The following is a 23,629-nucleotide window of genomic DNA, read 5'->3' on the forward strand; positions in this document are numbered from 1 at the left end:
AAGTGTTTCAGTTAAAGTTATGGACATGTCTCAACTCATGTGACGTGTCTCATGAGGGGACATGTCAAGGAAATTTTTCTATCATTTATATTGCAAAATTTAATTCAGAGCCAATTTCCCTGAGGCAGCAGTTAGCCTCAGGGAGATCAGTGCGCTCTTTCACGCACATGTGCGAAAGAGTGCACTCCCAGCTGAGGAAACCCCCTCCCCCCCCCCCCCCCCCCCCGGCCTGCACAGGGAGTGCATAGCCTTAATTGGCCCACTCACGTAAAATGGCAGTGCGTCCCCAATTGGGGGTGCCGATCGGAGGCGCACCCACTCCCGCACTCCCCTACCCCCCCTCCCTGCCCCACCCCAAAAGGGGGGGGGATTTTTCCCTTGGTTACAATTGCAATGAATGCATTTTAATCAACTTTCCTTACACTGTGCACAGTTTTGGTCCCCTTGAGGAAGGATGTAGTTGCAATGGGGGCGGTTCGGAGGAGGTTCACTAGATTGATTCCAGAGATGTGGAGCTTGCCTTATGAGGAGAGATTGAGCAGTTTAGGCCTATACTCGCTAGAGTTTAGAAGGATGAGAGGAGATCTAATTGAGGTATATAAGATGCTAAAGGGGATAGACAAAGTAAACGTGGAGTGGATGTTTCCCCTTCTGGGGCATTCTAGAATGAGAGGCCATAGTTTTAGGCTAAGGGACGGTAGATTTAAATCAGAGATGAGGAAATTACTTTTCTCAAAGGGTCCTGAATCTGTGGAATTCACTACCTCAGACTGCAGTGGATGCCGGGACGCTGAATAAATTTAAGGAAGAGATAGACAGATTTTTAATTATTAACAGTTGAAAGATTATGGGGAGAGGGCAGGAAATTGGAGTTGAGGCCGAAATGAGATCAGCCATGATCATAATGAATGGCGGGGCAGGCTCGAGGGGCTGAATTGCCTATTCCTGCTCCTAGTTCTTATGTTCTTGTGTTCTTATGAGGCATTCTTGTGGCCTTTTATTTAATTGTATTTCAACTTCAACTGAAACATAACAAATAATTGAAGTCGAACATACAGGGATGTGGTTTCACCTCATCCTCACCTCTGCCTTTTGCCTGGATTGTAACTAATAAGCTCATTAAAATACACATTTTGTGTCAATGCACAATGGTTTTGGTTCCCCATTGACTCAAAAAGTCATCAAATTGGAAACACGATACTTTAGCAGACAGTATGAGAACACTTTGAGTGGAGATAATCTCTCTCACTGCTTCAGCTTCTCAACTGCACCCATAACTGCAAACATTGCAAAACAACAGGTTTTTTTAAGCCCTCAGTGATTGTCTTAAGCTTTGTTTCTAACCCTTTAAAAAAAATTGGCACAAATTCTTCTTGTATGTTCTTCATTAGCATTATTTAGTTGCTGAAGAAACTCAACAAGTAAGCACTGTTTCCCCTGAATAGTGAAGCAAAACTTTCATGTATCTTAGATTTGCTAGCTTCAATGCCCTGCAGTGTAACTATGCCCTAGAAAGAGTTCCACTTCCTTTGAAATTACAATTGCTGCTCCAAGGCACATTTTGCTATGATTTACAGACATTGGCACTGCCAATGTTTCTTTTATGCTCAAGTGTCTTCAGTGCCCATCCTCCCAGCAACATTGAGTCCATATTTTATTTACATGCCTTAAGAGTTGGAGCACCTGTCTTGGTTCATCAACTGTCCCTCTACAGGGCATTGCAAACTGAGTCCCCTCACCGAGTTAAAGGTTCAGAGTATGAAGTGAAAACCCTCCTGAAAACACGAGGCCAATTTTAATTTGGTCCATCAGCAGGAAGGAACTAAATTCAAAGGGCTGCTCTAACTGCCCTATTCCAGCTCTGATTCCTCATGCTGCCATTTTTCCCATGGCCTTTATAGCACAGGTGCCTGCCTCAATTAGTTGTCACCTCATTAAATTATAGGCAAATTGTGATCCTCTGACATACATATGATTGCAATTTCAAGGCACAAATGGCCAGATCATCACAAAATGCACCAGTGCTTCTCTTGAGCCCAGCAAATTGGTCAGGGCTGTTGTCAGTCCTTGCAAGCCCCTCCCTGCACCAGAATGGCTTATTTCTCTTCCCCTCCCTCCAGGAAAGACTGTTGCCCTATCAGCATGAAATATGGACCATTTTCCACCCACCCAGAACAGCCAAGCCACATCGGTGCACTTGTTTTGAACTTGTAGCTCTTTTTTTAAAACTCAGTCATTGGGTGTGGGTGTCACTAGCTAGGCCAACATTTATTGCCAGTCCCTAATTGCCCTTGTTCAGAGGGCATTTAAGAGTCAAACACATTGTTGTGGGTCTGGAGTCACATGGAGGCCAGACCCCGTAAGGACTGCAGATTTCCTTCCCTAAAGGGCATCAGTGAACCAGATGGGTTATTACGACAATCGGCAATGGTTTCGTGATCGTCATCAGACTTTTAAACCCAGGTTGTGTCAAATGCAAATTTCACCATCTGCTGTGGTGGGATTTGAACCTGGGTCCCCAGAGCTTTAGCCTGAGTCTGTGGAATATTAGTCCAGTGACAATACCACTATGCCACCGCCATATGGCAAAACGAGAATGAAGTGCTAGTCTCTAACTGGCTCGTGGCTCCCACTGGCAGGACTACAGACAGGCGGTAGGTGCACTCAACCCCAAGCCCACCCATTCCCCACGGAGTTAAAATCAGTCCTTACAGCTCAAGAGATAACAATTATTTCATTCAGACTGCAACAAGAAAAGAAAGCTTAACCACAATCAGCCAACAACATAAAATATACGGCACACACTTTATCCATTTATAGGCCCACTCGAGAATTGCACCAGATGGGCTTTGGGCATCAATGGTTTAGGGGCACCTGGATTTTTAATCGCTGGCCACCCATATTTCAGGCAAGAAATGAGGCAGTTCAAAATCACACCTCTTGTATCTTAGAACTGTCACAATGCAGTCAAAATTTGATTCCTGGACGGTAGACACATTCAATTTTCAAAGAATGAAGCAATCTGAAGAAAAAAAGCTTTTCAGGGGTTGCTGCTCTTTGCCGAATGAACCAAAATCTGGTAATTTTCCAATGCACCATTTTGTTTGTATAATGCTCTGCCTTTACTAAATAAAACTGAACATTAACTTTTCTAGCCCTGGGACTTCTCTTGTATTCACAAATCAATTTTGTGTTTAGGTTAAACCCCTCTCAAATCAAGAAAAGTTTTAATTAGAGACGCTATTGATCCCAGTTGTATTCTGTTTATAATGCCTATGGGAGGACAGGGTAAACTATACACCGTCTTTTAATAAGTGTCACGTATGGTTCAGTTTTATGATCGAGCTAATTTCCAGTCCATACGGTGTTATTTGTAAATGATTAGCAAATGCCATACAAAATAGCAACAGAATTGAGGCATGAAATGTAGTATTTTAACTTCCCGTGCGCATGTGACAGAATGTATTGAAATTCATTGGTTTTCGCAACTGCACAGGGTAGATGTGTGCATGTGAAAATCTAGATTAATATGCCTTTCTGCCTCTGTGCCAGCCAAGTCTGGTGTAGGAAGGCTTATAGACAGCCTTCCCACCCCACTGCCAATTGAGGCCCTTAAGTGGGCAATTAATGCCCACTTAAAGGCTTCAACCCACCGCCGCTGGTATGCACCCAGTAGCAGGCGGGAATTTGCCATGCAGAAAACTCAAAAAGCAAATCCTATCAGGATTGCGGGCTTCCAGGTTGGGGTGTTGGCGGGGTTGGGGATGTTCCCCTCATTCAAAGGCCCTCAGTGCCTGATCAAGGGACTGGCATTGAATGGGGGGAGAGCGTGGGGGGTTGACTAGCTGCCCACTGCCCTTCCCCGCACCCTTCATCATGTCATCACTCACTTGTGGCCTGGGTCCGTTGGCTATCCTGGTCCTCGGCTGGATGCATTACCAGCAGTGCCCACTACTCCCCTGGTGGTGATGCTAAACAGTGCATAGTTGCTGGCCTCTGACTGGCAGCTCTCATGGACGCAGGAGTCCTTGATCCCAGGGAAGGCCCCACCGTTGCCCAGTTAAGTGCCTAAAAGGCATTTTGTGAAGGAATCCAGCTATTGAATACAGAGTTATAAGATAAAAATAGGGATTCTCCTATGAACCAGATTTAAAAAGTAAAAGCAGAGTTCATCTGCTGGATAAAGTTTAAAGGTTAATAAATATGCCTGGGCATAATTGTGTGCTCAAAGACAACAACATGCTGTAGTATAGGACATAGTATATTCTCTAAAACAAGGCAGTTCTGAAAAAACAGGAACTGATCTCTACATCAGCTCAGCAAGGCATTAATAAATTGTAAGATACTGTAATCTAGCAATAGATAACATTAAGGATGTCCCTAAGTAACTTATCAACTGAATCCTGGAAACTGAATGTAATGACCACTATCTGCATTTCTCAGTATCCTGTTTGCTTGAAGGATGTTGACCAAAACAAAGAATGTTGTCCAGCATTTGTGCTCAACATGCTTCTTGCTGGTTCAGTTCTTTTATGGTATAAATATCGGAACCACAGAATAGGATTTTTAGATTCGTTGGAATCCAGTGTCTCTCAAGGTAGAGGCATAGCTGCTGTGGTGTAGTGATGATAGTTCTCCCTTAATAGGGATAAGACGCATCTTGCTAGATTCTGTAGCCTTCTATTTGGAGATTTAAGATAAATACTACTTTAAATATTGATGAATATCTTAAATATTTCTCTGTAACGTTAAAAAATATGGATTCTCTGATAGAAACACGATCAGACGTACTTTTCCTTGAACTATCAATGTTGCAATTACCATCAAAAGTGAGTTGTATTTATGTATAAGTTGTATTTATTTATGTGTTTATGGTTATTTAATAAGCTTTTATATAATTTAGAAAATGTATTTTCTCATATAGTCTTCTGTATCCAAACTTAAAAACCCATCTCTGTACTCTCTTCGATGGAGAAGTACATTGTTGAGGAGAGATGCTCAACCCTTACAATATCCGGGTTTTATAATCTAACTAAAATATGATGTGTTTAAAAGGTTATCCGGAGGACAGTAATATTCTCTGGTAGTTCTTTTCCTTTGGGGAGAGTTAGATCAGTTCTTCAGACCCATTGAAATGTCTATGGGGCCTGTATTTCTTAACCATAAGTGAGGGTGATCATCCAAAGAGGACGCCTGATCTGGAATAGTCCCAAAAAGGGGCAAGGATTATAATCCACCTCAATTTAATTCCCCAGGCTTTTCCAGAAGAGGTGACGTGGGTCTCTCGCCAGTTCTCCAGCCGGTGGATGAAGCTCCCGTCACCTCTATTAAATACTGCCCCCAAATCTTTTCCACAGAGTGTAGGCTTTTGTCTAGCAATGATGCAGGCTTTCCCTCTGTCCCACAGAGAAAGCACTTAACTGCTGCTCGCCATCATTTCCTAACGTCACAATGAATTTCAGAAATTTGTCATATGAAGAACCAAATACGTTTGCAGTATTTGCTGTTACATGTATAACATATTCTTGTGACAGTTAAATTGCATAATATTTCTTAACTAAGCCACAAGATACTTGAAGCCAGTTTTGACACATTCTGGTCCACCACTCACAACAACACTGCCAGCCTGGTGTGGTCCTGTTGCTAAACTACTGACCAGCCCTCAAGCATATCAGGTAAAGATTTTACTTTCTTGTTCTGGATTTGACAGTTAGAATTATGGATTTTATTATTCAATTTTGAAATGCACAGCTGTGCAAGATATCTCTACCTGCTGCTGTTATCATTGTTTTTTTTTGCAATAGTAGTGAAGATTGCCAAGGCACAAGTCATTTTCTGTCATTTTGCATTGATTGCTCCATTGTGCTTACATGATCTGGCTCTATTTGACTCAGCTTTTCCACCATCAGTCTCTGCCTAGTATCAACAAGTAAAGTTCCAAGAAAGTGTGAAATAACTAAGCTGGGCCCCAAGGTTTCAACCACAATGTGAACTGATACACTGTTAAACCCCGAAGAGAACAAAGTAGCCTGCAGTAGTCCATGGTATAATGTGAAGCAAGTGAATTACCAGCTAGATCCTGTAGTTATCTGTTCAAAACATTTTGTCCCTAAAAGCATGTTCTGTATTCTATTTGAACCTGGAAGAAGAGTTATGTCAAACATAAAAGCTAAGCTGACATAAACCCATAAAATCCCTATGTTGTGAACATGCAATTTAGCAGCCTGGTCTTTGACTAGAAAGAGTTCCTTAGTAGATCACAGTAGTAGAGTTTCTATCAACTGGCAAAAGGATGACATTGGATTTCAGAATAAATTGAATCTGAAGAGCAAAGCAAAGGTCTCTAATGATGCAAAGATATCTGAACTATTATGTTGAGTGGGGATTGAGACAGTAAGGGATATGGCCTCTGCAATTTTTCTTTGCAAAGAGTGCCGCCTTTCCATCACATCTAATCTGTAAATGTACTGTTGCTGTGATAAAGAAGACAAATGTTAAATAACTCAATGAAATGCTGTTGAAGAATCACTGTGACTGTTAGATCAAAGCAGATAAGACGAGTTTGAAATCTTGGAAGAAATCTACAGACACAACAGCAGTAATGGTAGGCTAAAATCAGATGAGATGTAAGATATCTAAATCTCAACCTCCAATCTAATCCATCTCGAACTTGCAGTTTTAACTGAGGCAGGAAGGGGGCAAGCAACCATTCCACTCCCAGGAGGCAGCTCATTTTATATTCTGATGCGGCTGCGTGCCTGAGATTTTTACCCCCTTTCTTCCAGCTATATTTCCAGAGCCATGGAAAACGCAACAGCTAAAGGGAGGCATGGGCTGCTGCATGGAATAAGTACCTTTCCAACATTGCTGGTGGGACCCTGAATTAACCTGTTTCCCTCTCCATGACCATACCCCTGCCCGCACCTTGCGATTGGAACTTCCCTACCATACCAACACCCCCTCTCGTGATCATCGATACCCACAATTGGACCCTTCATCCATCACCAATAGCCCTGTCACACTCTCACATCTCAGCACCCGATCCATCCCTGATCACACTCTGTGACTGCCCCCAGCCCTACAAATCACTCTTTAAACACTCCATACCTGCACAATCTTTTCCCAACACTCTCCCTTTCTTGCAATCACCAAATCCCCGACCTCAAACCCCCCTTTCTAATCACTCCTGATCCTACCTACTGCTCTCTCCCCACTAGGGTTGACAACCCTCCCAGAATGGCCATGAATCTCCAGGAATCAGCATCAATCTCCTGGTGGCCAAAGAAAGCCTTCCAGGAGATTTTAAAACAATTTCATTGATGCCATTGAGTGAGTTGGGCCAGTTTGGTCCACACACATCATTACCCCCGAACAAGGAAGGAGGGCTCCATGGTGCTAGCTGGGAAATGTAGTGTCTCTCTATCCCTCCGTGGTGGAGAATGGGGAGCTGGGTGGACAGCAGACTACAATTCCCAGGGGCCACTGTGGCCAGGGGCAGTGGGGTGAGGGGTGACATGACTTGTTAAGTGAAACGCCGGAAGTTGAGGTAAAGAGTAAGAGGAGTGGCTGGATGTAGCTGTGACAGAGCTCAATTGAGATTGAGATTTTCTTGTTGCTGATATTTCCAGTATCGCACCCTGCTGACCCCGCCAATTATTGTGCATCGACAGCAGTAAGAGGAGGTGGAGCAGGATTTGTATTCATGTATCTCTGTTTGTACAGCCAACTCATGAACCTAGAACCTGCTTGCACCATGCCATCAGCTTGCCATGATGTCACCTCTGCCGTGTCTCCCAGAATATGTGCAGCCAGAGTTGACAACCCTACTACCTAAGCCCTAACAACCACCCCCCCCCCACCCCCCCCCCCCCCCCCCCCCCCCCCCCACCCCACCAACCCACCAACCCACCACCACCACCACCACCACAATCTCTGTCCCCAACAACCACAAATTCTAGCTGCCTCTGGGCTGAGGCCTTTCCTGGAGCCTTCCTCACCCAACATGCAGCCAAGCCTGCCAATCAGCCTGTCATAAAGCCTGGCATCTGGACGGGGAATCTGTTTGAAAAAACACCGCACCCCATGAAGCTAAAACTCTGTTGCTTTCAGGGAAACCCAGCCTACTAGGTTTCCCAACCGTAACTCCTCCCCCAATCCCACTCTGAGACTGAACTTCAGCAAAAGTTAGGGACTTTTCTTTGCTGTGGCAGAAAAGGAATTAATATTGCATTTAAAACTAATGGACTAAAACTAAATAACTGTAGACTACAGAGGAAAAAGTTAGCTTGCAGAAACAACAATAGATCCCAACTTGGTTGATGCAGCAAGCCTCTTAAAGATACATGTTTCTTAATGATCACCTAGCATTGCATCTTATGTCAAAAGGTTTTATATGGATAGTAACTATACAACAATCAGCTGTGCTCAGTGTTACTTCTGGTGTTACTTTCTGACTCAAAGTCAGCCTTCAGCGGCAATTGAGAATTTTATTCAAGAAACAGGGAGCAAGTACTCTGAGGTTATGTTCCCCACAGACTTCTGCTAGCTTAATTGGAGCAAGATATTGAAGTAAGTTTGTTGACTTGTGTGCTGAAATCATTACATGTTTCAAGATTAATGGATCTTATATTTGTTGTAAACGTGTCTATTCTGATGGATTTGACAATTCACCTCTATGAAATAGATCTTAAACATCAGGGGAGAACACAGAAGCTGCAGATCGTTTATTTGTGTGACAGCTTTTGAAGCAAAGCTAAAACTGTCTGAGAAGCAACTGCGTGAGAGAGGGTAGCTTTCTCTTAATTTGAAGGAAGTCACAGAGCAACAAATATGCAAAGGGGTCACTAATTGGCAAGGTTCAGTGAAGAATTTCTAAGAGAGCCATTGTCTAAGCAAATACTGCTTTACAAAGCTTTGACAGCAAATCCTGACAGCATTGATAATTACTTGCCATTAGAATTAATTAAACTTCTAAATAGCTTTATCCACAAGGATCAGATGCAGAGGCAACTTGCTGCATGACTTCTGTAGGTTCCTTTGGCCTGAAATCTCATGTTTACTGCCTACTGGGGAGCTCATGTACAGGTGTAGGTAAGTGAGAATGGCCATTCTCTTAACTTAAACACTGTACATGACAGCTAGATGAAAAATCACTGCTCTTCCTTAAGTGTAGCCGTTTACAACAGGAATCTCAACATAGGCACTATATCTTGGCTGCAAAATTCATTCACAGCGCACCTGTATTTTCAGCACTACAGGTTCTGTTCCAGGTCCAAAGTAGCTTCCATATGCAAGTACACTTCTTGTATAAGCAGTACCAGATGGCATGAGGTCAGTAATGCAGGTGCTGGGAGTGTGCACCAGAACATGTAGAGGAAGCAGGGTGTGATTTCAGTCAGTGTGTAGCGCTGATTTAATGTAGCACTGCCATTTTTGACCTCAGCATTCCAGCTGAGGCTCTTGCATAGCCGTTCATGCCTTCAGGAGCAGAAAGGATCCCTCCACCAGTGCTACTTTAAGGGATGGTTAACTACTTTTGAGGTTAGTTACTGATTGATTCCTATTGACTGATGCTAAGTTATTGGAAGTGTTTCCTGGTTTGTACTGTTATTTATAGTTATACTATGTTATTTACAGTGAAGTCCACAGGGAGTGTTTCTCAGTAAAAGGATTTGGCTTAGAGCTCTTGCTCATAGTCATGGGTGCTGTAGTTTCTATTCCCCCTTGGCCTGTAATATGACAGGGAGAATTAACAGAGACAAAACAGAGGACACGCTGCTAGAATAGGGATGTGGAGGAGGGGAGAAGAACTCTCAACAGAAGGCCATATCCACCCAGAGTCTTCAGGGAGAAATTCTCCCACCTCAGACTAAGCCAAGAACAATGTCTGTGACATCTTTGGAGATGCTGAACAGAAATCTGCCAACTCTTTCAGGCACACCCGCAGCCTCGGAGCAGGGCCAGAATAGCATTGCCAGTCCCTGTAAAGGTGACTGTGGCTATTAACATATCCATGCCAGGCTACTTCCAGGCTGGAGCAGGGGACATCTCCCAACACATTGCATGTTGCCATACCCCCTCCTATAAGGGAGGTGACTGGTGCATTGAATGCAAAGAGAGATGAATACATTGTCTTCTCTCAGAGAGAAGCAGATGGAGCGTGCAAGTGGCTTTACCAGGATAATGGGTCTTCCCATGCTGCAGGGTGTCAATGGCTGTATACACATTGCTTTGCAGATGCCACATCTAAATTCAGAGATGCACCATAGCCACAAGGGTTCCACTTCCTCAATGCACAGCTAGTGTGCAACCATACTTAGCACATCATGCACCTGCTGCCTTTGATGCCATAGTTCCCTTTAAAACCATTACTCTCTCTCTCTCTCTCTCATCCTGGTACAGCCCTCATCTCTGCTCCCTTAAGTTTAAGTGACACAGACCTGAATGGATCTGGCAGACAACTGGTTTAACCATTCGCTACCAGATCTGTTCGGACCACAAAAAGGGTTATCAGGTCCTAGTCTTACCTGCCAAAGCTGCTCACCCAGTCCTGGATGATCCTGGAATGCAAAGATAACTCCAGCTTCTTTTCTTAACTGCAAACCATCTTCTTAAATGCCTCAGTCTTGTCTCCCCCACCCTTATCTCCAACAATAAGTGCAAGGAGCTCATGAACTTCTTTGTCACTAAGATAAAGGCAATCCCGATCAGCTCCCTCTGCTATGTTACTCCCTTTCACTAGTCCACGGGGCCAAACTTGCGCTAACCCTGAACTCGTATCATTCTCTAGTTTCTCTCCTATTTCCCCTCATGCCTTCTCAAAGCCCATCGTGTTCATGAGTCCCCTACTCTCTCAGCCCTGCTTCCACTAATCTGCTGAGCACTCAGCTTCCCTCCCTGGCTCCCATGTTAGCTGATATTGTTAATGGTTCTATCCCTTCAGGTACTGTCCCCCTGTTTTTCAAATCTGCCTTCGTCACCCATCTCCTGAAAGAACAACCCTTGCAAGTTGCCGTCGTATCTTCAACCTCCCTTCCCCCTCCAAGTCTTGCACTTTTCTTGAAGCCTGTGTGGATGATCAAGAGCAGGGACTGCAGCAAGGATGACCACAGCACTGTGATACAGGGAGCCATTCAAGTTGGGAGAGTAAAAAGGAATGTAGTAGCAGTAGGGACAGTATAGCTAGCGGGATAGATATGAGAACGCGAGTCCAAAAGGCTGTGTTGTCTGCCCAGTGCCAGAATTAAGGGCATCTCCTCAGGGCTGAAGGGGAACTTGGAGTGAGAGGGGAAGGATCCAGTTTTCATGGTCTACATGGGTACCTAAGACATAGGTAGTATGAGCGGCTAGGGGCTAAGCTAAAAAACAGAACCACAAAGGTAATAATCACTGAATTAATACTTGAGCCAAGAGCAAATTGGCGCAAGGTAAATAAGATCAGAGAGTTGAATGTGTGGCTCAAAGATTGGTGTGGAAGAAATGAGTTTCAATTCATGGGGCACCTGGCACCAGTACTAGGGAAAGAATACTGTTCCACTGGGACTGTCTTCACTTGAACTTCAAGCTAGAAGCCATTTCTTTGGTGCCATGACAAACTCCATTCCCAAGCTACTGACTCCGTCCCTCTCCCTGGCAACTGTGTGTGGTTGAATCAGACTATTTGCAACCTTGGTGCCATATTTGGCTCTAAGATGAGTTTCTCACCATTTCATCACCCAGGCTGCTTACTTTCGCTTCTGTAATATCACACAACTCCACTCCTGCCTCAGCTCATCTACTTTATTACTTTTAGACTTGATTATTCCAACACATTCCTGCCTGGTCTCCCACATTTTACCTAACGTAAACTTGAGGTCATCCAAAACTCTGCTGCCCATGTCCTAAATTGCACCACGTCCCATTCACCTATCACCCCTGTGCTTACTAACGTACTTACTGGCTCCCAGTCAAGCAAAGTCTTGATTCTAAAATTCTCATCCTTGCTTTCAAATCCCTCCACGGCCCTTCCCTATCTGTGCAATCTCCTCTAACCCCACAACCCTCCAAGACATTGCCACTCCATCAGTTGGGGCTTCTTGAACACCCTGATTTTAATCACTCCACCATCAGTGGCTGTGCCTTCTGTTGCCTGGGCCCTAAACTCTGAAATTCCCTCCCTAAATCTCTCTCCCTCTACAACCCTTTAACCAAGATTTTGGTCATCAGCCCTAATATCTCCTTATATGACTAGGTTGCAAATCTAGCTTTGTAACAGTCCTATGAAGAGCTTGAGACATTTTATTACATTAATGACACTATATAAAATATTTGTTGTTGTTGAGGCCTATGCCCAATGGGCAGCATGCATTTATCAAGCACCGTGCTGCCACTGAAATGATACCAAGCAAACTAATGGAGTGCTTTAGCAACACTTCCAATGCCTGGACTTCTCTGGCAGAACCCTGCATTACTCTCCAGGGTGTATCCATGGCTGGCTGCATCCGACACAACCTCGCCATCATGAGAGCACAACCCTTGCTCCCGGGTATATGGCAAACAGCTAAGAGGAATAGAAGGAAGGGGGAAGGAAGCCAACACATCCCCTCTCTGTCCAGGTTGGCTGCATGGGATCAGTTCATCCGACTGTAGTTTCAGTGAATGCAACCCCAATTCCCCATTCCCCATTCACCATCAGCCCAACACTTTCCTTCCCTCTCTTACTGGCCATCACAGTGTGGGCCACAATCCTGAAATAACAGCCACCAGAAAACAGGATCCCAAAGTCCAAACCAACCCTCCAGCATTCCAACAAAAGTAAGGTTTTCCCTTGTGCCTTCCCTTAGTGTCTGTGTTTTGTGTACTTTTCCTTGGCCTACTGCTCCTCTGCAGTGATACCTCAGAAAGTGCAGCATGGCAGCTGGAAGGCTGCTGGTTTCAATGTGAGACAGCCTTGCAGAATGACCACGGGCAGCTCTGATTCTTGAAGTTCCAGCTACAGGTCAGTTCTGCGCCGAGCCCGTGCTCCCCTCTAAAGTACATGCAGTTTCAATATCTAAGCTGGTGGCTGCTAGTGTCCGGGTGAGTGGCTTCTTCCTTTATCACTTCTTGCTCCTGAACCACTGCCTGACCAAGGTTCAGCTCTTTGGTATCTGAAAGGAGAAAGGTAAAAGTGTAGGGTTGTGAGGGGAGGGGTGAAAGCAAGAGGTGCATCCATAAACCATCTGCAGCTTGTAAATCAAAAGAAATAGTAGTAAGTAGGAAGCAGGATGGGTCCTATAGATATAAAGGATGGTCTATGCTTAAAGGTGCAGGGCAAGGCTAGAATACTTAATGATTAACCAAGGTGTTTACTAAGAGTAGGCTGACAAAATATTGGTAAAGATAAGGGATGGATAGAGATGATAGAGATAAAGGCAGGCTATACTGGAAAGACAGGCCATGCTTGCATCTATTGCATTCCCTTCATCAAGCTTCTCGGTTACTCAATCAAAAAATTCAATTACATTAGTCAAGCATGGCCTACCTTTACAAAACCATGAAGACTCTCCTTAATTAACTCAAAGCTCTCCAAGTTTCTGGTGATTTCTTCCGTGATTATTGTTTCTAAAGCCTTACCCACCAGTGATGTTAAACTAACTGGCCTGTTGTTACTTGGACTGTTCTTACACCCTTTCTTGAATAAGGGTGTCACTTTTGACACTCTCCACTTCTCTGGAACCTGCCCCCACCCTGTGTTTAGGGAACATTGAAAGATTAAGGCAAGCCCTTCTGCTATTGCCACCCCCAGTTCCTTTAGCAACCTGGAGGCAGCCATTATGGTCTGGCAACAGACCCATTCTATACATAGCCTGTCATTCCAGTACGTCCTGCCTATCAATTTTCACCTCATACTTTAGTTAGAACACAACTAGAGTATTGTGTCCAGTTCAGGTCACCACACTTTGGGAAGAATGTGAGGGTCTTTGAGAGAATGCAAGGCAGATTTAGCAGAATGGTTCTAAGAATGAGGGATTTTAGCTACATGGTTAGGTTAGAATGTTTAAAGATATTTTAAAGATGTTTATAGATGTTTAACTATAAAAATCCAGTAATATTACCCAAGACAAACTGCTGCAGTTCTAATAAAGGCATACCACATGACCTGTAACTCTCTTCCACTCTGCTGTGGAAACCCAAACTTCAGAATAAAACTTCTTTTCACAGCCCAAGGCTTTTCTGGCTTAACTGGATGGCTGATTCAAACCTGCATCTTCTCCCAGCTCAGAACTCCAGCTATAGCTGCAGCTGCTATATCTCTCAGCTCCAGCTCTACAGCCACCGCAGTTCAAGCCGCCACCTTAAGCTTTCCATGGTAACTCTAGAGTACCTTTTTTCCCTTTTCATCTCAGGTTCCATTGTTTTCACTCCTGTTTGAAACTCAAATCCTTCCAAAAAAAGATCTTTCTTTTTTCCATCTTGCCTTTGCTTTCCGGTTAATAAAGTATAATATCCCCACTTCTGTTTACCTATGGAACTCTTCTATGATGCGAACATGTTTCATATTGCCTCTGACTTCCCTTTGATATTCAAACAAACTCTCAACTTAACTGAAAATGCAAATGTGAGATCTAATAGTACCTCAAACCGAACACCCCTATTCTTTTCGTGTTTTAAACCCCCAGACAACCTGTCTCCTATTAATCTTTGCTCAGTTTAATTAAATCTATTTCTCTCTCTCTCTCTCTCACACACACACACACACACACACACACACACACACACACAGACACACCCTTCTTCACAGAATAACACAATATTCCCCAAAATATTGTAAAAATAACATCCATTTCTCACAACTATCAGAATGAGTAGGTTGTTTAAGATGGAGAGGAATGACAGCATTATCATCACTTTTTAAGTGATTTTCCTTGAGTTTCCAATAAAATAGCACTTTTTAAGTATTTGTAATTGGCACTAGTAAATAATCTAAACGCAAAGGGCAAAACATAGAAGGTGATTAGGCTTCTAGACCAATCGATTTGCTGTACTCGACATGCACAGAGCTTTTGATACTTGTTTTTTTTTAATGGATAGTTGGATATTGGTATAAATTGTTCTGCATGGATCAGGATTATATATTTGATTTACCATTTGATCAGCAATTATACATAGTACACAGGAAGATTGTTGCTCAGTTGGAAACTTGAGGGTATTTAACAGCTGTCCATGTCACCAGGACCATTTTTTTCTCTGGAACTGCTCGTTTATTATTTTGGATAGAATATGACTGGAGCTTTAAATTAATTCTGCCATATATAAATATTTGACATTACTGTACTTCTTTGTTCTAAATACTGAAAACATATGTTGGGTGAGAATTAACTGGGCACTAATTTCAATAGTATTATTGCTGTCTGAATAATAATGGTGGTGTTTTGTCAGTACCTAAAAGAATAAAATAACTCCTATTGTTTTTAAACTCAGGACCATCAGAAGGAAGATGACACAGATTACATCATCAGCAATGATGAGCTGTCAGTGTACTATGAAGACAGAACAGTGTCTGATTCCTGCTCTGGTGATGAACTAGGAAAGAATATACCTAAACAAGAGCAACCAGTGGCCAAGGATAACTTCCATGAAGGATAAATTCAGCTAACTGTGGGCCCTGCCTCAAATAGATTCCGAGTGGCCCTACTGAACAAAGCCCTTTTTGGCACATATCTGGTGAGAACAAAATGGACGGGGAGATGAATTAGCTTCCAAATGCTTGTACCAATTCAATTACCCCAGTTCTTAAACTCTTAAAGTTGCACGTTTTCCTGCTTAGCAGGCATCAAGTTCAGTACTAAAATCAAAACAAACAACTAGAACAACTGGACCAGTACTTACACAGTGAGTTCATGAATCCTTAATGGTAAGACACATGAGACCAAAAGGCTAACTGATGACATTTTTAGAAAAATGTGATTTTAATTCTGTCCAGAGCTTCAAGAATTTGCCTTTGCAACCAGATTAAAGTAACTGCACTGGCTCAATTTTTTTTTTCCTATGTAAGGCTCTTGGATGTCATATTAAACTTTGCTCTATTCTGCCTCTGAGCTAGAATAACCCTTGCTTGGGCCTCAGCGTACTGATGCAGAAATGATTCAGATGCAGACTTTGCTCTGCTGCTGCTGAAGAAGTATCATTGTGCTGTTGTGCAAACTTTTGAAAGCTTATCAGTGTAAATGTAATAGTACCATTCTGCATTTCTTATAACTCTGACTGGCATTAGAATGGTCAACGGTTTCACATTCCACCTAATACACCTTTTCTCACAATGTTATGTTACATTCCACTGATCTGATGGTATCATGGCTTGAATTTCAGTCATGCTCTTCATATTCTCTGTTCAGTCACCTGACAATGTTGACTATGACAGACCACCTACAAAAAAAAAGGACATGGAATTGTTATCCCAATGTCTCAGTGAATAAATACACTTTGAAGTCTTCTGGTATTTTGTGCCTTACATTCTGCTGCGGCATTAAGACATAAAGAGCAGATGATCTCAAAAACAGTCCTGGATAGGAGTCAAGATGCAACAATTACACTCCAGAGCTAGGAAGTGGAATAAAGTCATCTAAGGTTTAAGTTTCGAATTGCTACCCAGTAGCCCCTGCTGGAAAGTGTGCATTTGTAAGTGTTACCCAGTTACCCAGTAGCTCCTGCTGGAAAGTGTGCATTTGTAAGTGTTACCCAGTTACCCAGTAGCTCCTGCTGGAAAGTGTGCATTTGTAAGTGTTACCCAGTTACCCAGTAGCTCCTGCTGGAAAGTGTGCATTTGTAAGTGTTAGATAAGGAGAGGACTGGGGGCTCTGCCTTGATGCTTTCAGCGCCAAATAGCTTGTCAACACTCACTGTCACAACTCACACACGAAGCTGAGGTACTGGGGGGCTGTTGATGTTCTTTAAGCTGTAAGAGTCTGTGCTCTCGGGAGAAGTGGGAAGTTGATTTGGGAGGGTTGGGGATTACAAAAAGGGCAGTTTGACCTAAAAACCCATTGCTTCCGATGCACCATATCAAGAAAGAGAGAAGATTTTAGCAGTAAGGTTTAAGATTAGAGATCGGAATTTGACTTTTTGTTCATTGGATTTTAATAAAGGGCCTCCTAAAAGCTGTTTGAAGCTGAACATCTCAAAACTGATACTGATAGATTTTTGTTAGGAAAGGATAACAAGATTTAAAGAACCAAAGCAGCTGGATTGAGTTAAGATACAGATCAGCCACGGTCTAACTGAATAGCGAAACAGGCTATGGAAGACCTTTTCATATATTCTACTTAATCAGAATGTAAACAGTATGTTGCATTGGGATTTAAAGATGTTGCTTCATCAAATTTAAGATATACCTCCAGGAAAAAAAATGGGAAGAACATGTTTCTACATCTGAGTTAAACTGTATAAAAAATTTACTGTCAATGTCCAGTTGAATTATTGCTGTGAAATAGCTAATTAGATACTCAAATTCTTTTTGACATACATTAATTTTTAGCCCACCTAATGCTGTACATATTTTAATCAGCAGGCTACGCTTAGCCCATGTAATCATCTTGACTTTTTCTGGGTATGCAATGTAAAAGTTTTATTTGAATATGAAAATCTGTTTCTCCAGAATTTTAAGTTTTCTGGAACTTTGTACCTTACTTTAGCAGATTCACTTTAATTTATAGAAAGCTTTTTTCATGCAGTCTCGTTCTTGGCAGATAAAAGCCTTATCAGGCTGAAAATATATTAATTGAATCAAGCCTTTCTGCTAAGTTTATGATAGACACAATTGAGTAACTTTACATGGGCTGTGCAGCTTGTGAACAAGAATGCCATCTCTTCTATGTATATGGTGAAGTCCAAGAAACAAATATTTAAGAGCAGAGTGAGGCACCATATACCTTATGTCTGTGGAGAAGCCATATAAAACGGTGTTTGTACAACATGTGTGATGCACAGATATAAAGCACACAGTCACCTTTGCTTTGTCATGCACATTGAAAACATCAGGTACTCAAATGCTTCAGTTATCAAGCAAGATGTTTTTAGTCAGTTCCAAGCTAGTTTACTTGGCGTACTGCATGATAATACAAGGCAGAAATAGAAGTGGTGGAAAATAACTGGAGTTAAAAACAAAATCAGAAGTCTTCATTTATTTTCAAGAAGGAGATGGTCACAAATAGGATGTGTAAACTATAAATCAAAAATAATAATTGATTAAAATATCAAGTGAGAAGCAGTGGTTGCATAGTTAAGGGAGCTAGTGTGAGAGTTGTTCCATGCTGAAAGATTGGTTTAGCTGTATCTCTCAGGGATAGTCCCATTTTGGGTGGCGGGGTCGTGGTTACACAATCCTTAGGACATTGTATCCGACACAAAATCAAAAAGAATGGTAAAACTCCCAAAAATTGCTGGAGAAGCTATGGCAACAACTTGCTGACCCCCAATCTAACATATTACCCCCTTTAAGCATCATAGAGCTAAATGATCTTGCAGACATCAAATAAGAGAAGATGGCATGTGGATGACCCTCCAACACACCCCCATCCTCTGTTGTTTTGAGTCAAATCACTGTGGAAAGAGGTGCACACACTGCTTCTTATTTGATGCTTCTGTACTCTCTACGATTATGTACTTTTTAGGATCAAACCAAATGTAGTCCCTGATCCTGGCCTGCTACCAAAAATAAACACTCGCATAAACAAAATATCCCTCACAAGACAAACATTGCACATCCACCAAAGAAAATAGTTGGGATTAAGCAAAAGAGCAAGGATAATTAAAGGTAGCAAACTACCCACATAGAATCTTTTCTTCCTGTTCACAAGCTGGCTTTAAATGAACTTGTCTTTCATGTATTATTTACCAACAATGTAACGTGCCTTCTCATATTATAATACAGTGCACCTTAAGAATTGAAATAAAATGGAATGCAATGAAAACAATTTCAAATTAATGGATGTGACTTTTACTATACAATGTGTAAACATGCTGCGTATTTTCAGCTGCTGGAGTACTGGCAAAACCCACGCTACCACTGATAACACTGGGGTGGGAATTGTCACTTTAGGGGGTGAGTTAACATATTTTTTCCCCAATCAATCCTTGTTACTATGAGGTCTACCTACATTAAAGCAACCATGAAGGAAAACGCTATCTGCTGAGGCTCCAGAAGACCCCTTACACCAGTAGGCTGCAAGAGAGACAGATAAAATTTCTACAATTTACTTTAAGATACATCTCTACCCAGTGAAATCCTATTGTAACAGATGTGGATCTTTTCCCTATTTGCTGAATGTGTCTTAATGAACAGCCTCAAGGCTATTGCACCTGTAATCCAATTCCCCTCGACAGTCTTTTACATTCCTCAGAGAAGACCAATCTTCATCCTGGGGTTAATTCACCAACTGATCCTCTTTTGTATGCCCCTTACCACCAAAGTTGCCAGTTAGGGCAGATATTGCAACTGCTTAGGCAACCTGGAAAAAGCCCAATCTAAGAAAATCATGTAGGGCTGAATTCCATATATATAAACGCTTGGCCAGCTCACCCCACAGCTATTTAATGGCCATTGGGTTGTTTCTTGCCTTGAGGCGGGCCTTCCCCAGCCCCCAACCATTGGGGAGGAAGTCCCGCCTCAGAGAGCTGCCAGCCAACCAAATGACTAGCAACCCTCTGGCCCCAGCAACGGGACCACAGATGCAGTGGCCACAGCTGAGACTGTAGCAGTCCTGGATCTGCAATGGAGCCGGACTCCGAGGTAAGTCAGGGGTTTCACTGGTGCCAGCCTGGCAGGCTGGGTGGGGGGGGCTGGGAGGACAGCGCAGGTGGCAAATATTCTTGGGCGGACCTCCAATGGCGAAAAGAGGGTCCAAAAAGGATGCACTCCTTCCCTTGCCTTGTCACCGCCACGCCAAGTGAAACATGGCAAGCTACACAATTGATACTAGATTTCTACCCACTGGGGGTAAAATCCCAGCCATTAATTGGCTACTTAAGGGTCTCAATTGGCCCACAGGCGGTTGGATCAAGCAATGCCTCCACAGCTGCTGGTAAAATTGCTGCAGGGACAGGTGAGGTAGGCTCCAGGAACCCAATTGTATGGCCTGCTCCTCCTGCCACAAAGGATCATGAAATGTAACCCATAATGCCCATGTCTGCACCAAGAGAAAGTTATAGAGAAGCACTAAAAATGCTGGAAATCTGAAAGGAAAACAGGAAATGCTGGAAACACTCAACAGGTCGAGCTGCCTCTCTGAAGGGAGGAATGGTTACATTTCAGGTTAAACACTAGTTCTGAAATGATGAGTTCTGATGAAAGGTCACCTAAGTGAAATGTTAACCCGTTTCTTGGGTAACTGAAAGGAGAAAGACCAAATGGTAGGGTTGCAGTGAGAGGAGGGGACAAAAACAAGAGGTTGATGTTTGCACCATGTGTAAACTTGGGAATCAGAAAAGGTTGTGGGATGGGTGGAAGTGGGATCTGAGAAGGAAGATTAGGAACCAGCATAACATCTTCAATTCTGTCAGCCCCACTACTGGCTCATGGCATCAGTAACTGTCTCCTTCATGGGGACAAGGAATTGCAACCATGCCTGACCCCAACTGATTAGCTGCTGCTGCCTTTGATTGTGTGCAGCTTGCCATGTAAGACAGGGGAAGTATGTCAGTAACTGGTGCAATCTGTTTGGGCGATGTGTCGATCATGGTTGAATAGCTGGGAGTGTTGGCAGTTTGTGACATTTTTTCTTCATTTACGAGATGCGGGTGTCGTTGGCTAGGCCAGCACTTATTGCCCATCCCTAATTGCACTTGAGAAGGTGGCGGTGAGCTGCCTTCTTGAACTGCTGCAGTCCCTGTGGTGTAGGTACATCCACAGTGCTGTTAGGGAGGGAGTTCCAGGATTTTGACCCAGCGAAAGTAAAGGAGCAGCAATATATTTCCAAGTCAGGATGATGAGTGGCTTGGAGGGGAACTTCCAGCTGGTGGTGTTCCTATCTATCTGCCCTTGTCCTTCTACATTGCAGCCATTGTGGGTTTGGAAGGTGCTGCCAAAAGAGCCTTGGTGAGTTTCTGCAGTGCATCTTATAGATAGTACATATTGCTACCACTGTTCTTTGGTAGTGGAGGGAGCGAATGGTTGTGGATGGGGTGCCAATCAAGTGGACTGCTTTGTCCTGGATAGTGCCAAGTTTCTTGAGTGTCGTTGCAGCTGCAACAACATCTATGCAAGTAGAGAATATTCCTGGCTTGTGCCTTGGAGATGGTGGACAGGTTTTGGGGAGACAGGAGGTGAGTTACCTACTCACTTCTGACCTGCTCTTGTAGCCACAGTATTTATATGGCTAGTCCAGTTCAGTTTCTGGTAACCCCAGGATGTTGATAGTGGGGGATTCAGCAATGGTAATGCCATTGGACATACAAACATATGTCAAGGGGTGACGGTTAGATTTTCTCTTTTTGGAAATGGCCACTGCCTGGCACTTATAGGGCGTGAATATCACTTGCCACTTGTCCATAAGACATAGGAGCAGAAGTAGGCCATTCAGCCTATCGAGTCTGCTCCGCTATTCAATGAGATCATGGTTGATCTGATAATCCTCAGCTCCACTTTCCTGCCTATTCCCCATGACCCTTGGTTCCCTTACTGATTAAAAATCTGTCTATCTCAGCCTTGAATAAACTTAACAACCCAGACTCTACAGCCCTCTGCGGTAAAGAATTCCACAGATAAACTATCCTCTGCGAGAAGAAATTCCTCCTCATCTTTGTTTTAAGTGGGCGCCCCATTACTCTGAGATTATGCCCTCTGGTCCTAGACTCTCCCACAAGGTGAAACACCCTCTCAGCATCTACCCAGTCAAGCCCCCTAAGAATCTTATATGTTTCAATAAGGTCGCCTCTCATTCTTCTAAACTCCAATGAGTACAGGCCCAAACTACACAACCTCTCCTTATAAGAAAATCCCCCCATACCCAGAATCAACCTAGTCAACCTTCTATGGACTGCCTCCCATGCCAGTATATCTTTCCTTAGATAAGGAGGCCAAAACTGTTCACAGTATTCTAGGTGTGGTCTAACTAGTGCCTTGTATAGTTTTAGCAAGACTTCCCTATGTTTATACTCCATTCCCTTTGAAATAAAGACCAACATTCCATTCATCTTCCTTATTACCTGTTGAACTTATATGTTAGCTTTTTGGAATTCATGCACAAGGAATCCCAAATCCCTCTGCTGTAGCCGTCTGTAGTCTTTCTGCATTTAAATAATATTCAGCTCTTCACATAACCTCACGTTTTCCCACATTATATTCCATCCGCCACTTTTTTGCCCTCTCACTTAACCTGTCTATATCCCTCTGTAGACTCCTTGTGTCGTCCTCATCATTTGCCTTCCCACCTATTTTTGTATCATCCGCAAATTTGGCAATAGTACATTCACTTCCCTCATCTAAATCATTAATTTATATTGTAAATAATTGAGGCCCCAGCACTGATTCCTGTGACACTCCACAGGTTGCCATCCTGAAAGTGACCCCCTTATCCCAACTCTCTGTCATCTATTAGTTAGTCAATCCTCTATCCATGCTAATATACTACCCTCAACACCATGGACTCCTATCTTATTAAGTAGCCTTACATATGGGACCTTACCGAACGTCTTTTGGAAAGCCAAATATATTACATCTACTGGCTCCCATTTATCTATCCTGCTAATTACCTCCTCAACGAATTCTAATAAATTTGTCAGGCATGATTTCCCCTTCATGAAGCCATGTTGACTCTGCTTGATTAGATTGTAGAATTCTAAATGCTCTGCTATTACATCCTTTAGAATAGACTCTCACATTTTCACAATGATAGATGTTAAGCTAAGTGGGCTATAGTTATAAAAACAAAAAAACTGCGGATGCTGGAAATCCAAAACAAAAACAGAATTACCTGGAAAAACTCAGCAGGTCTGGCCCTTCGAAGGGTCATGAGGACTCGAAACGTCAACTCTTTTCTTCTCCGCCGATGCTGCCAGACCTGCTGAGTTTTTCCAGGTAATTCTGTTTTTGTTTTGGCCTATAGTTACTTGTTTATTGTCTCCCTCCTTTTTGAATAAGGGCAGTTCTCCAATCCTCTGGGACTTTTCTAGAATCTAAGGATTCTTGGAAGATTACTGCCAGTGCATCCACTATCTCTGTAGCTACTTCCTTCAATATACTAGGATGCAATCCATCAGGTCCAGGGGACTTATTGGCCTTTAGGCCCATTAGTTTCCATAGTACTTTTTCTCTAGTGATAGTTATTGCATCTATTTCCTTCCCCTCTTTTGCCCCTTGATTATTTAGCATTGGAATGCTATCAGTTTCCTTTACCTTGAAGACTGAAGCAAAGTATTTATTCAACTCCTCTGCCATTTCCTGGTTGCCCATTATAATTTCCCCAGCCTCATTCTGTAAGGGGCCTATGTTCACTTTGGTCCCTCTCTTCCTTTTTATATATTTAGAGATCTTACTGTCCATTTTTATATTACTTGCTAGTTTACCCTCAAAGTTTATTTTCTCCCTCTTTATTATTTTCTGGTCATCTTTTGCTGGTTTTTCAAACTTTCCCAATCCTCTGGCTTACCACTAATTTTTGCCACATTGTATGTA

General features: G+C 42.9%; 1 protein-coding gene across 1 annotated transcript in view; it reads left to right on the forward strand.

The window, feature by feature from the left end:
- The window catches only part of LOC121268984 (sodium/hydrogen exchanger 9-like), a 368,207-nt gene extending 349,275 nt beyond the window's left edge, over positions 1-18,932 (forward strand). The window contains exons 15-16 of the mRNA XM_041173300.1: positions 5,570-5,675; positions 15,442-18,932. Coding sequence (XP_041029234.1) covers positions 5,570-5,675; positions 15,442-15,606 — 271 coding nt within the window. The 3' untranslated portion in view covers positions 15,607-18,932. The remainder of the gene's footprint in view (positions 1-5,569; positions 5,676-15,441) is intronic.
- The last annotated feature ends 4,697 nt before the right edge of the window (positions 18,933-23,629 follow it).

This window comes from Carcharodon carcharias, chromosome 2, assembly GCF_017639515.1.
Source record: "Carcharodon carcharias isolate sCarCar2 chromosome 2, sCarCar2.pri, whole genome shotgun sequence".
Classification (NCBI taxonomy): Eukaryota; Metazoa; Chordata; class Chondrichthyes; order Lamniformes; family Lamnidae; genus Carcharodon; species Carcharodon carcharias.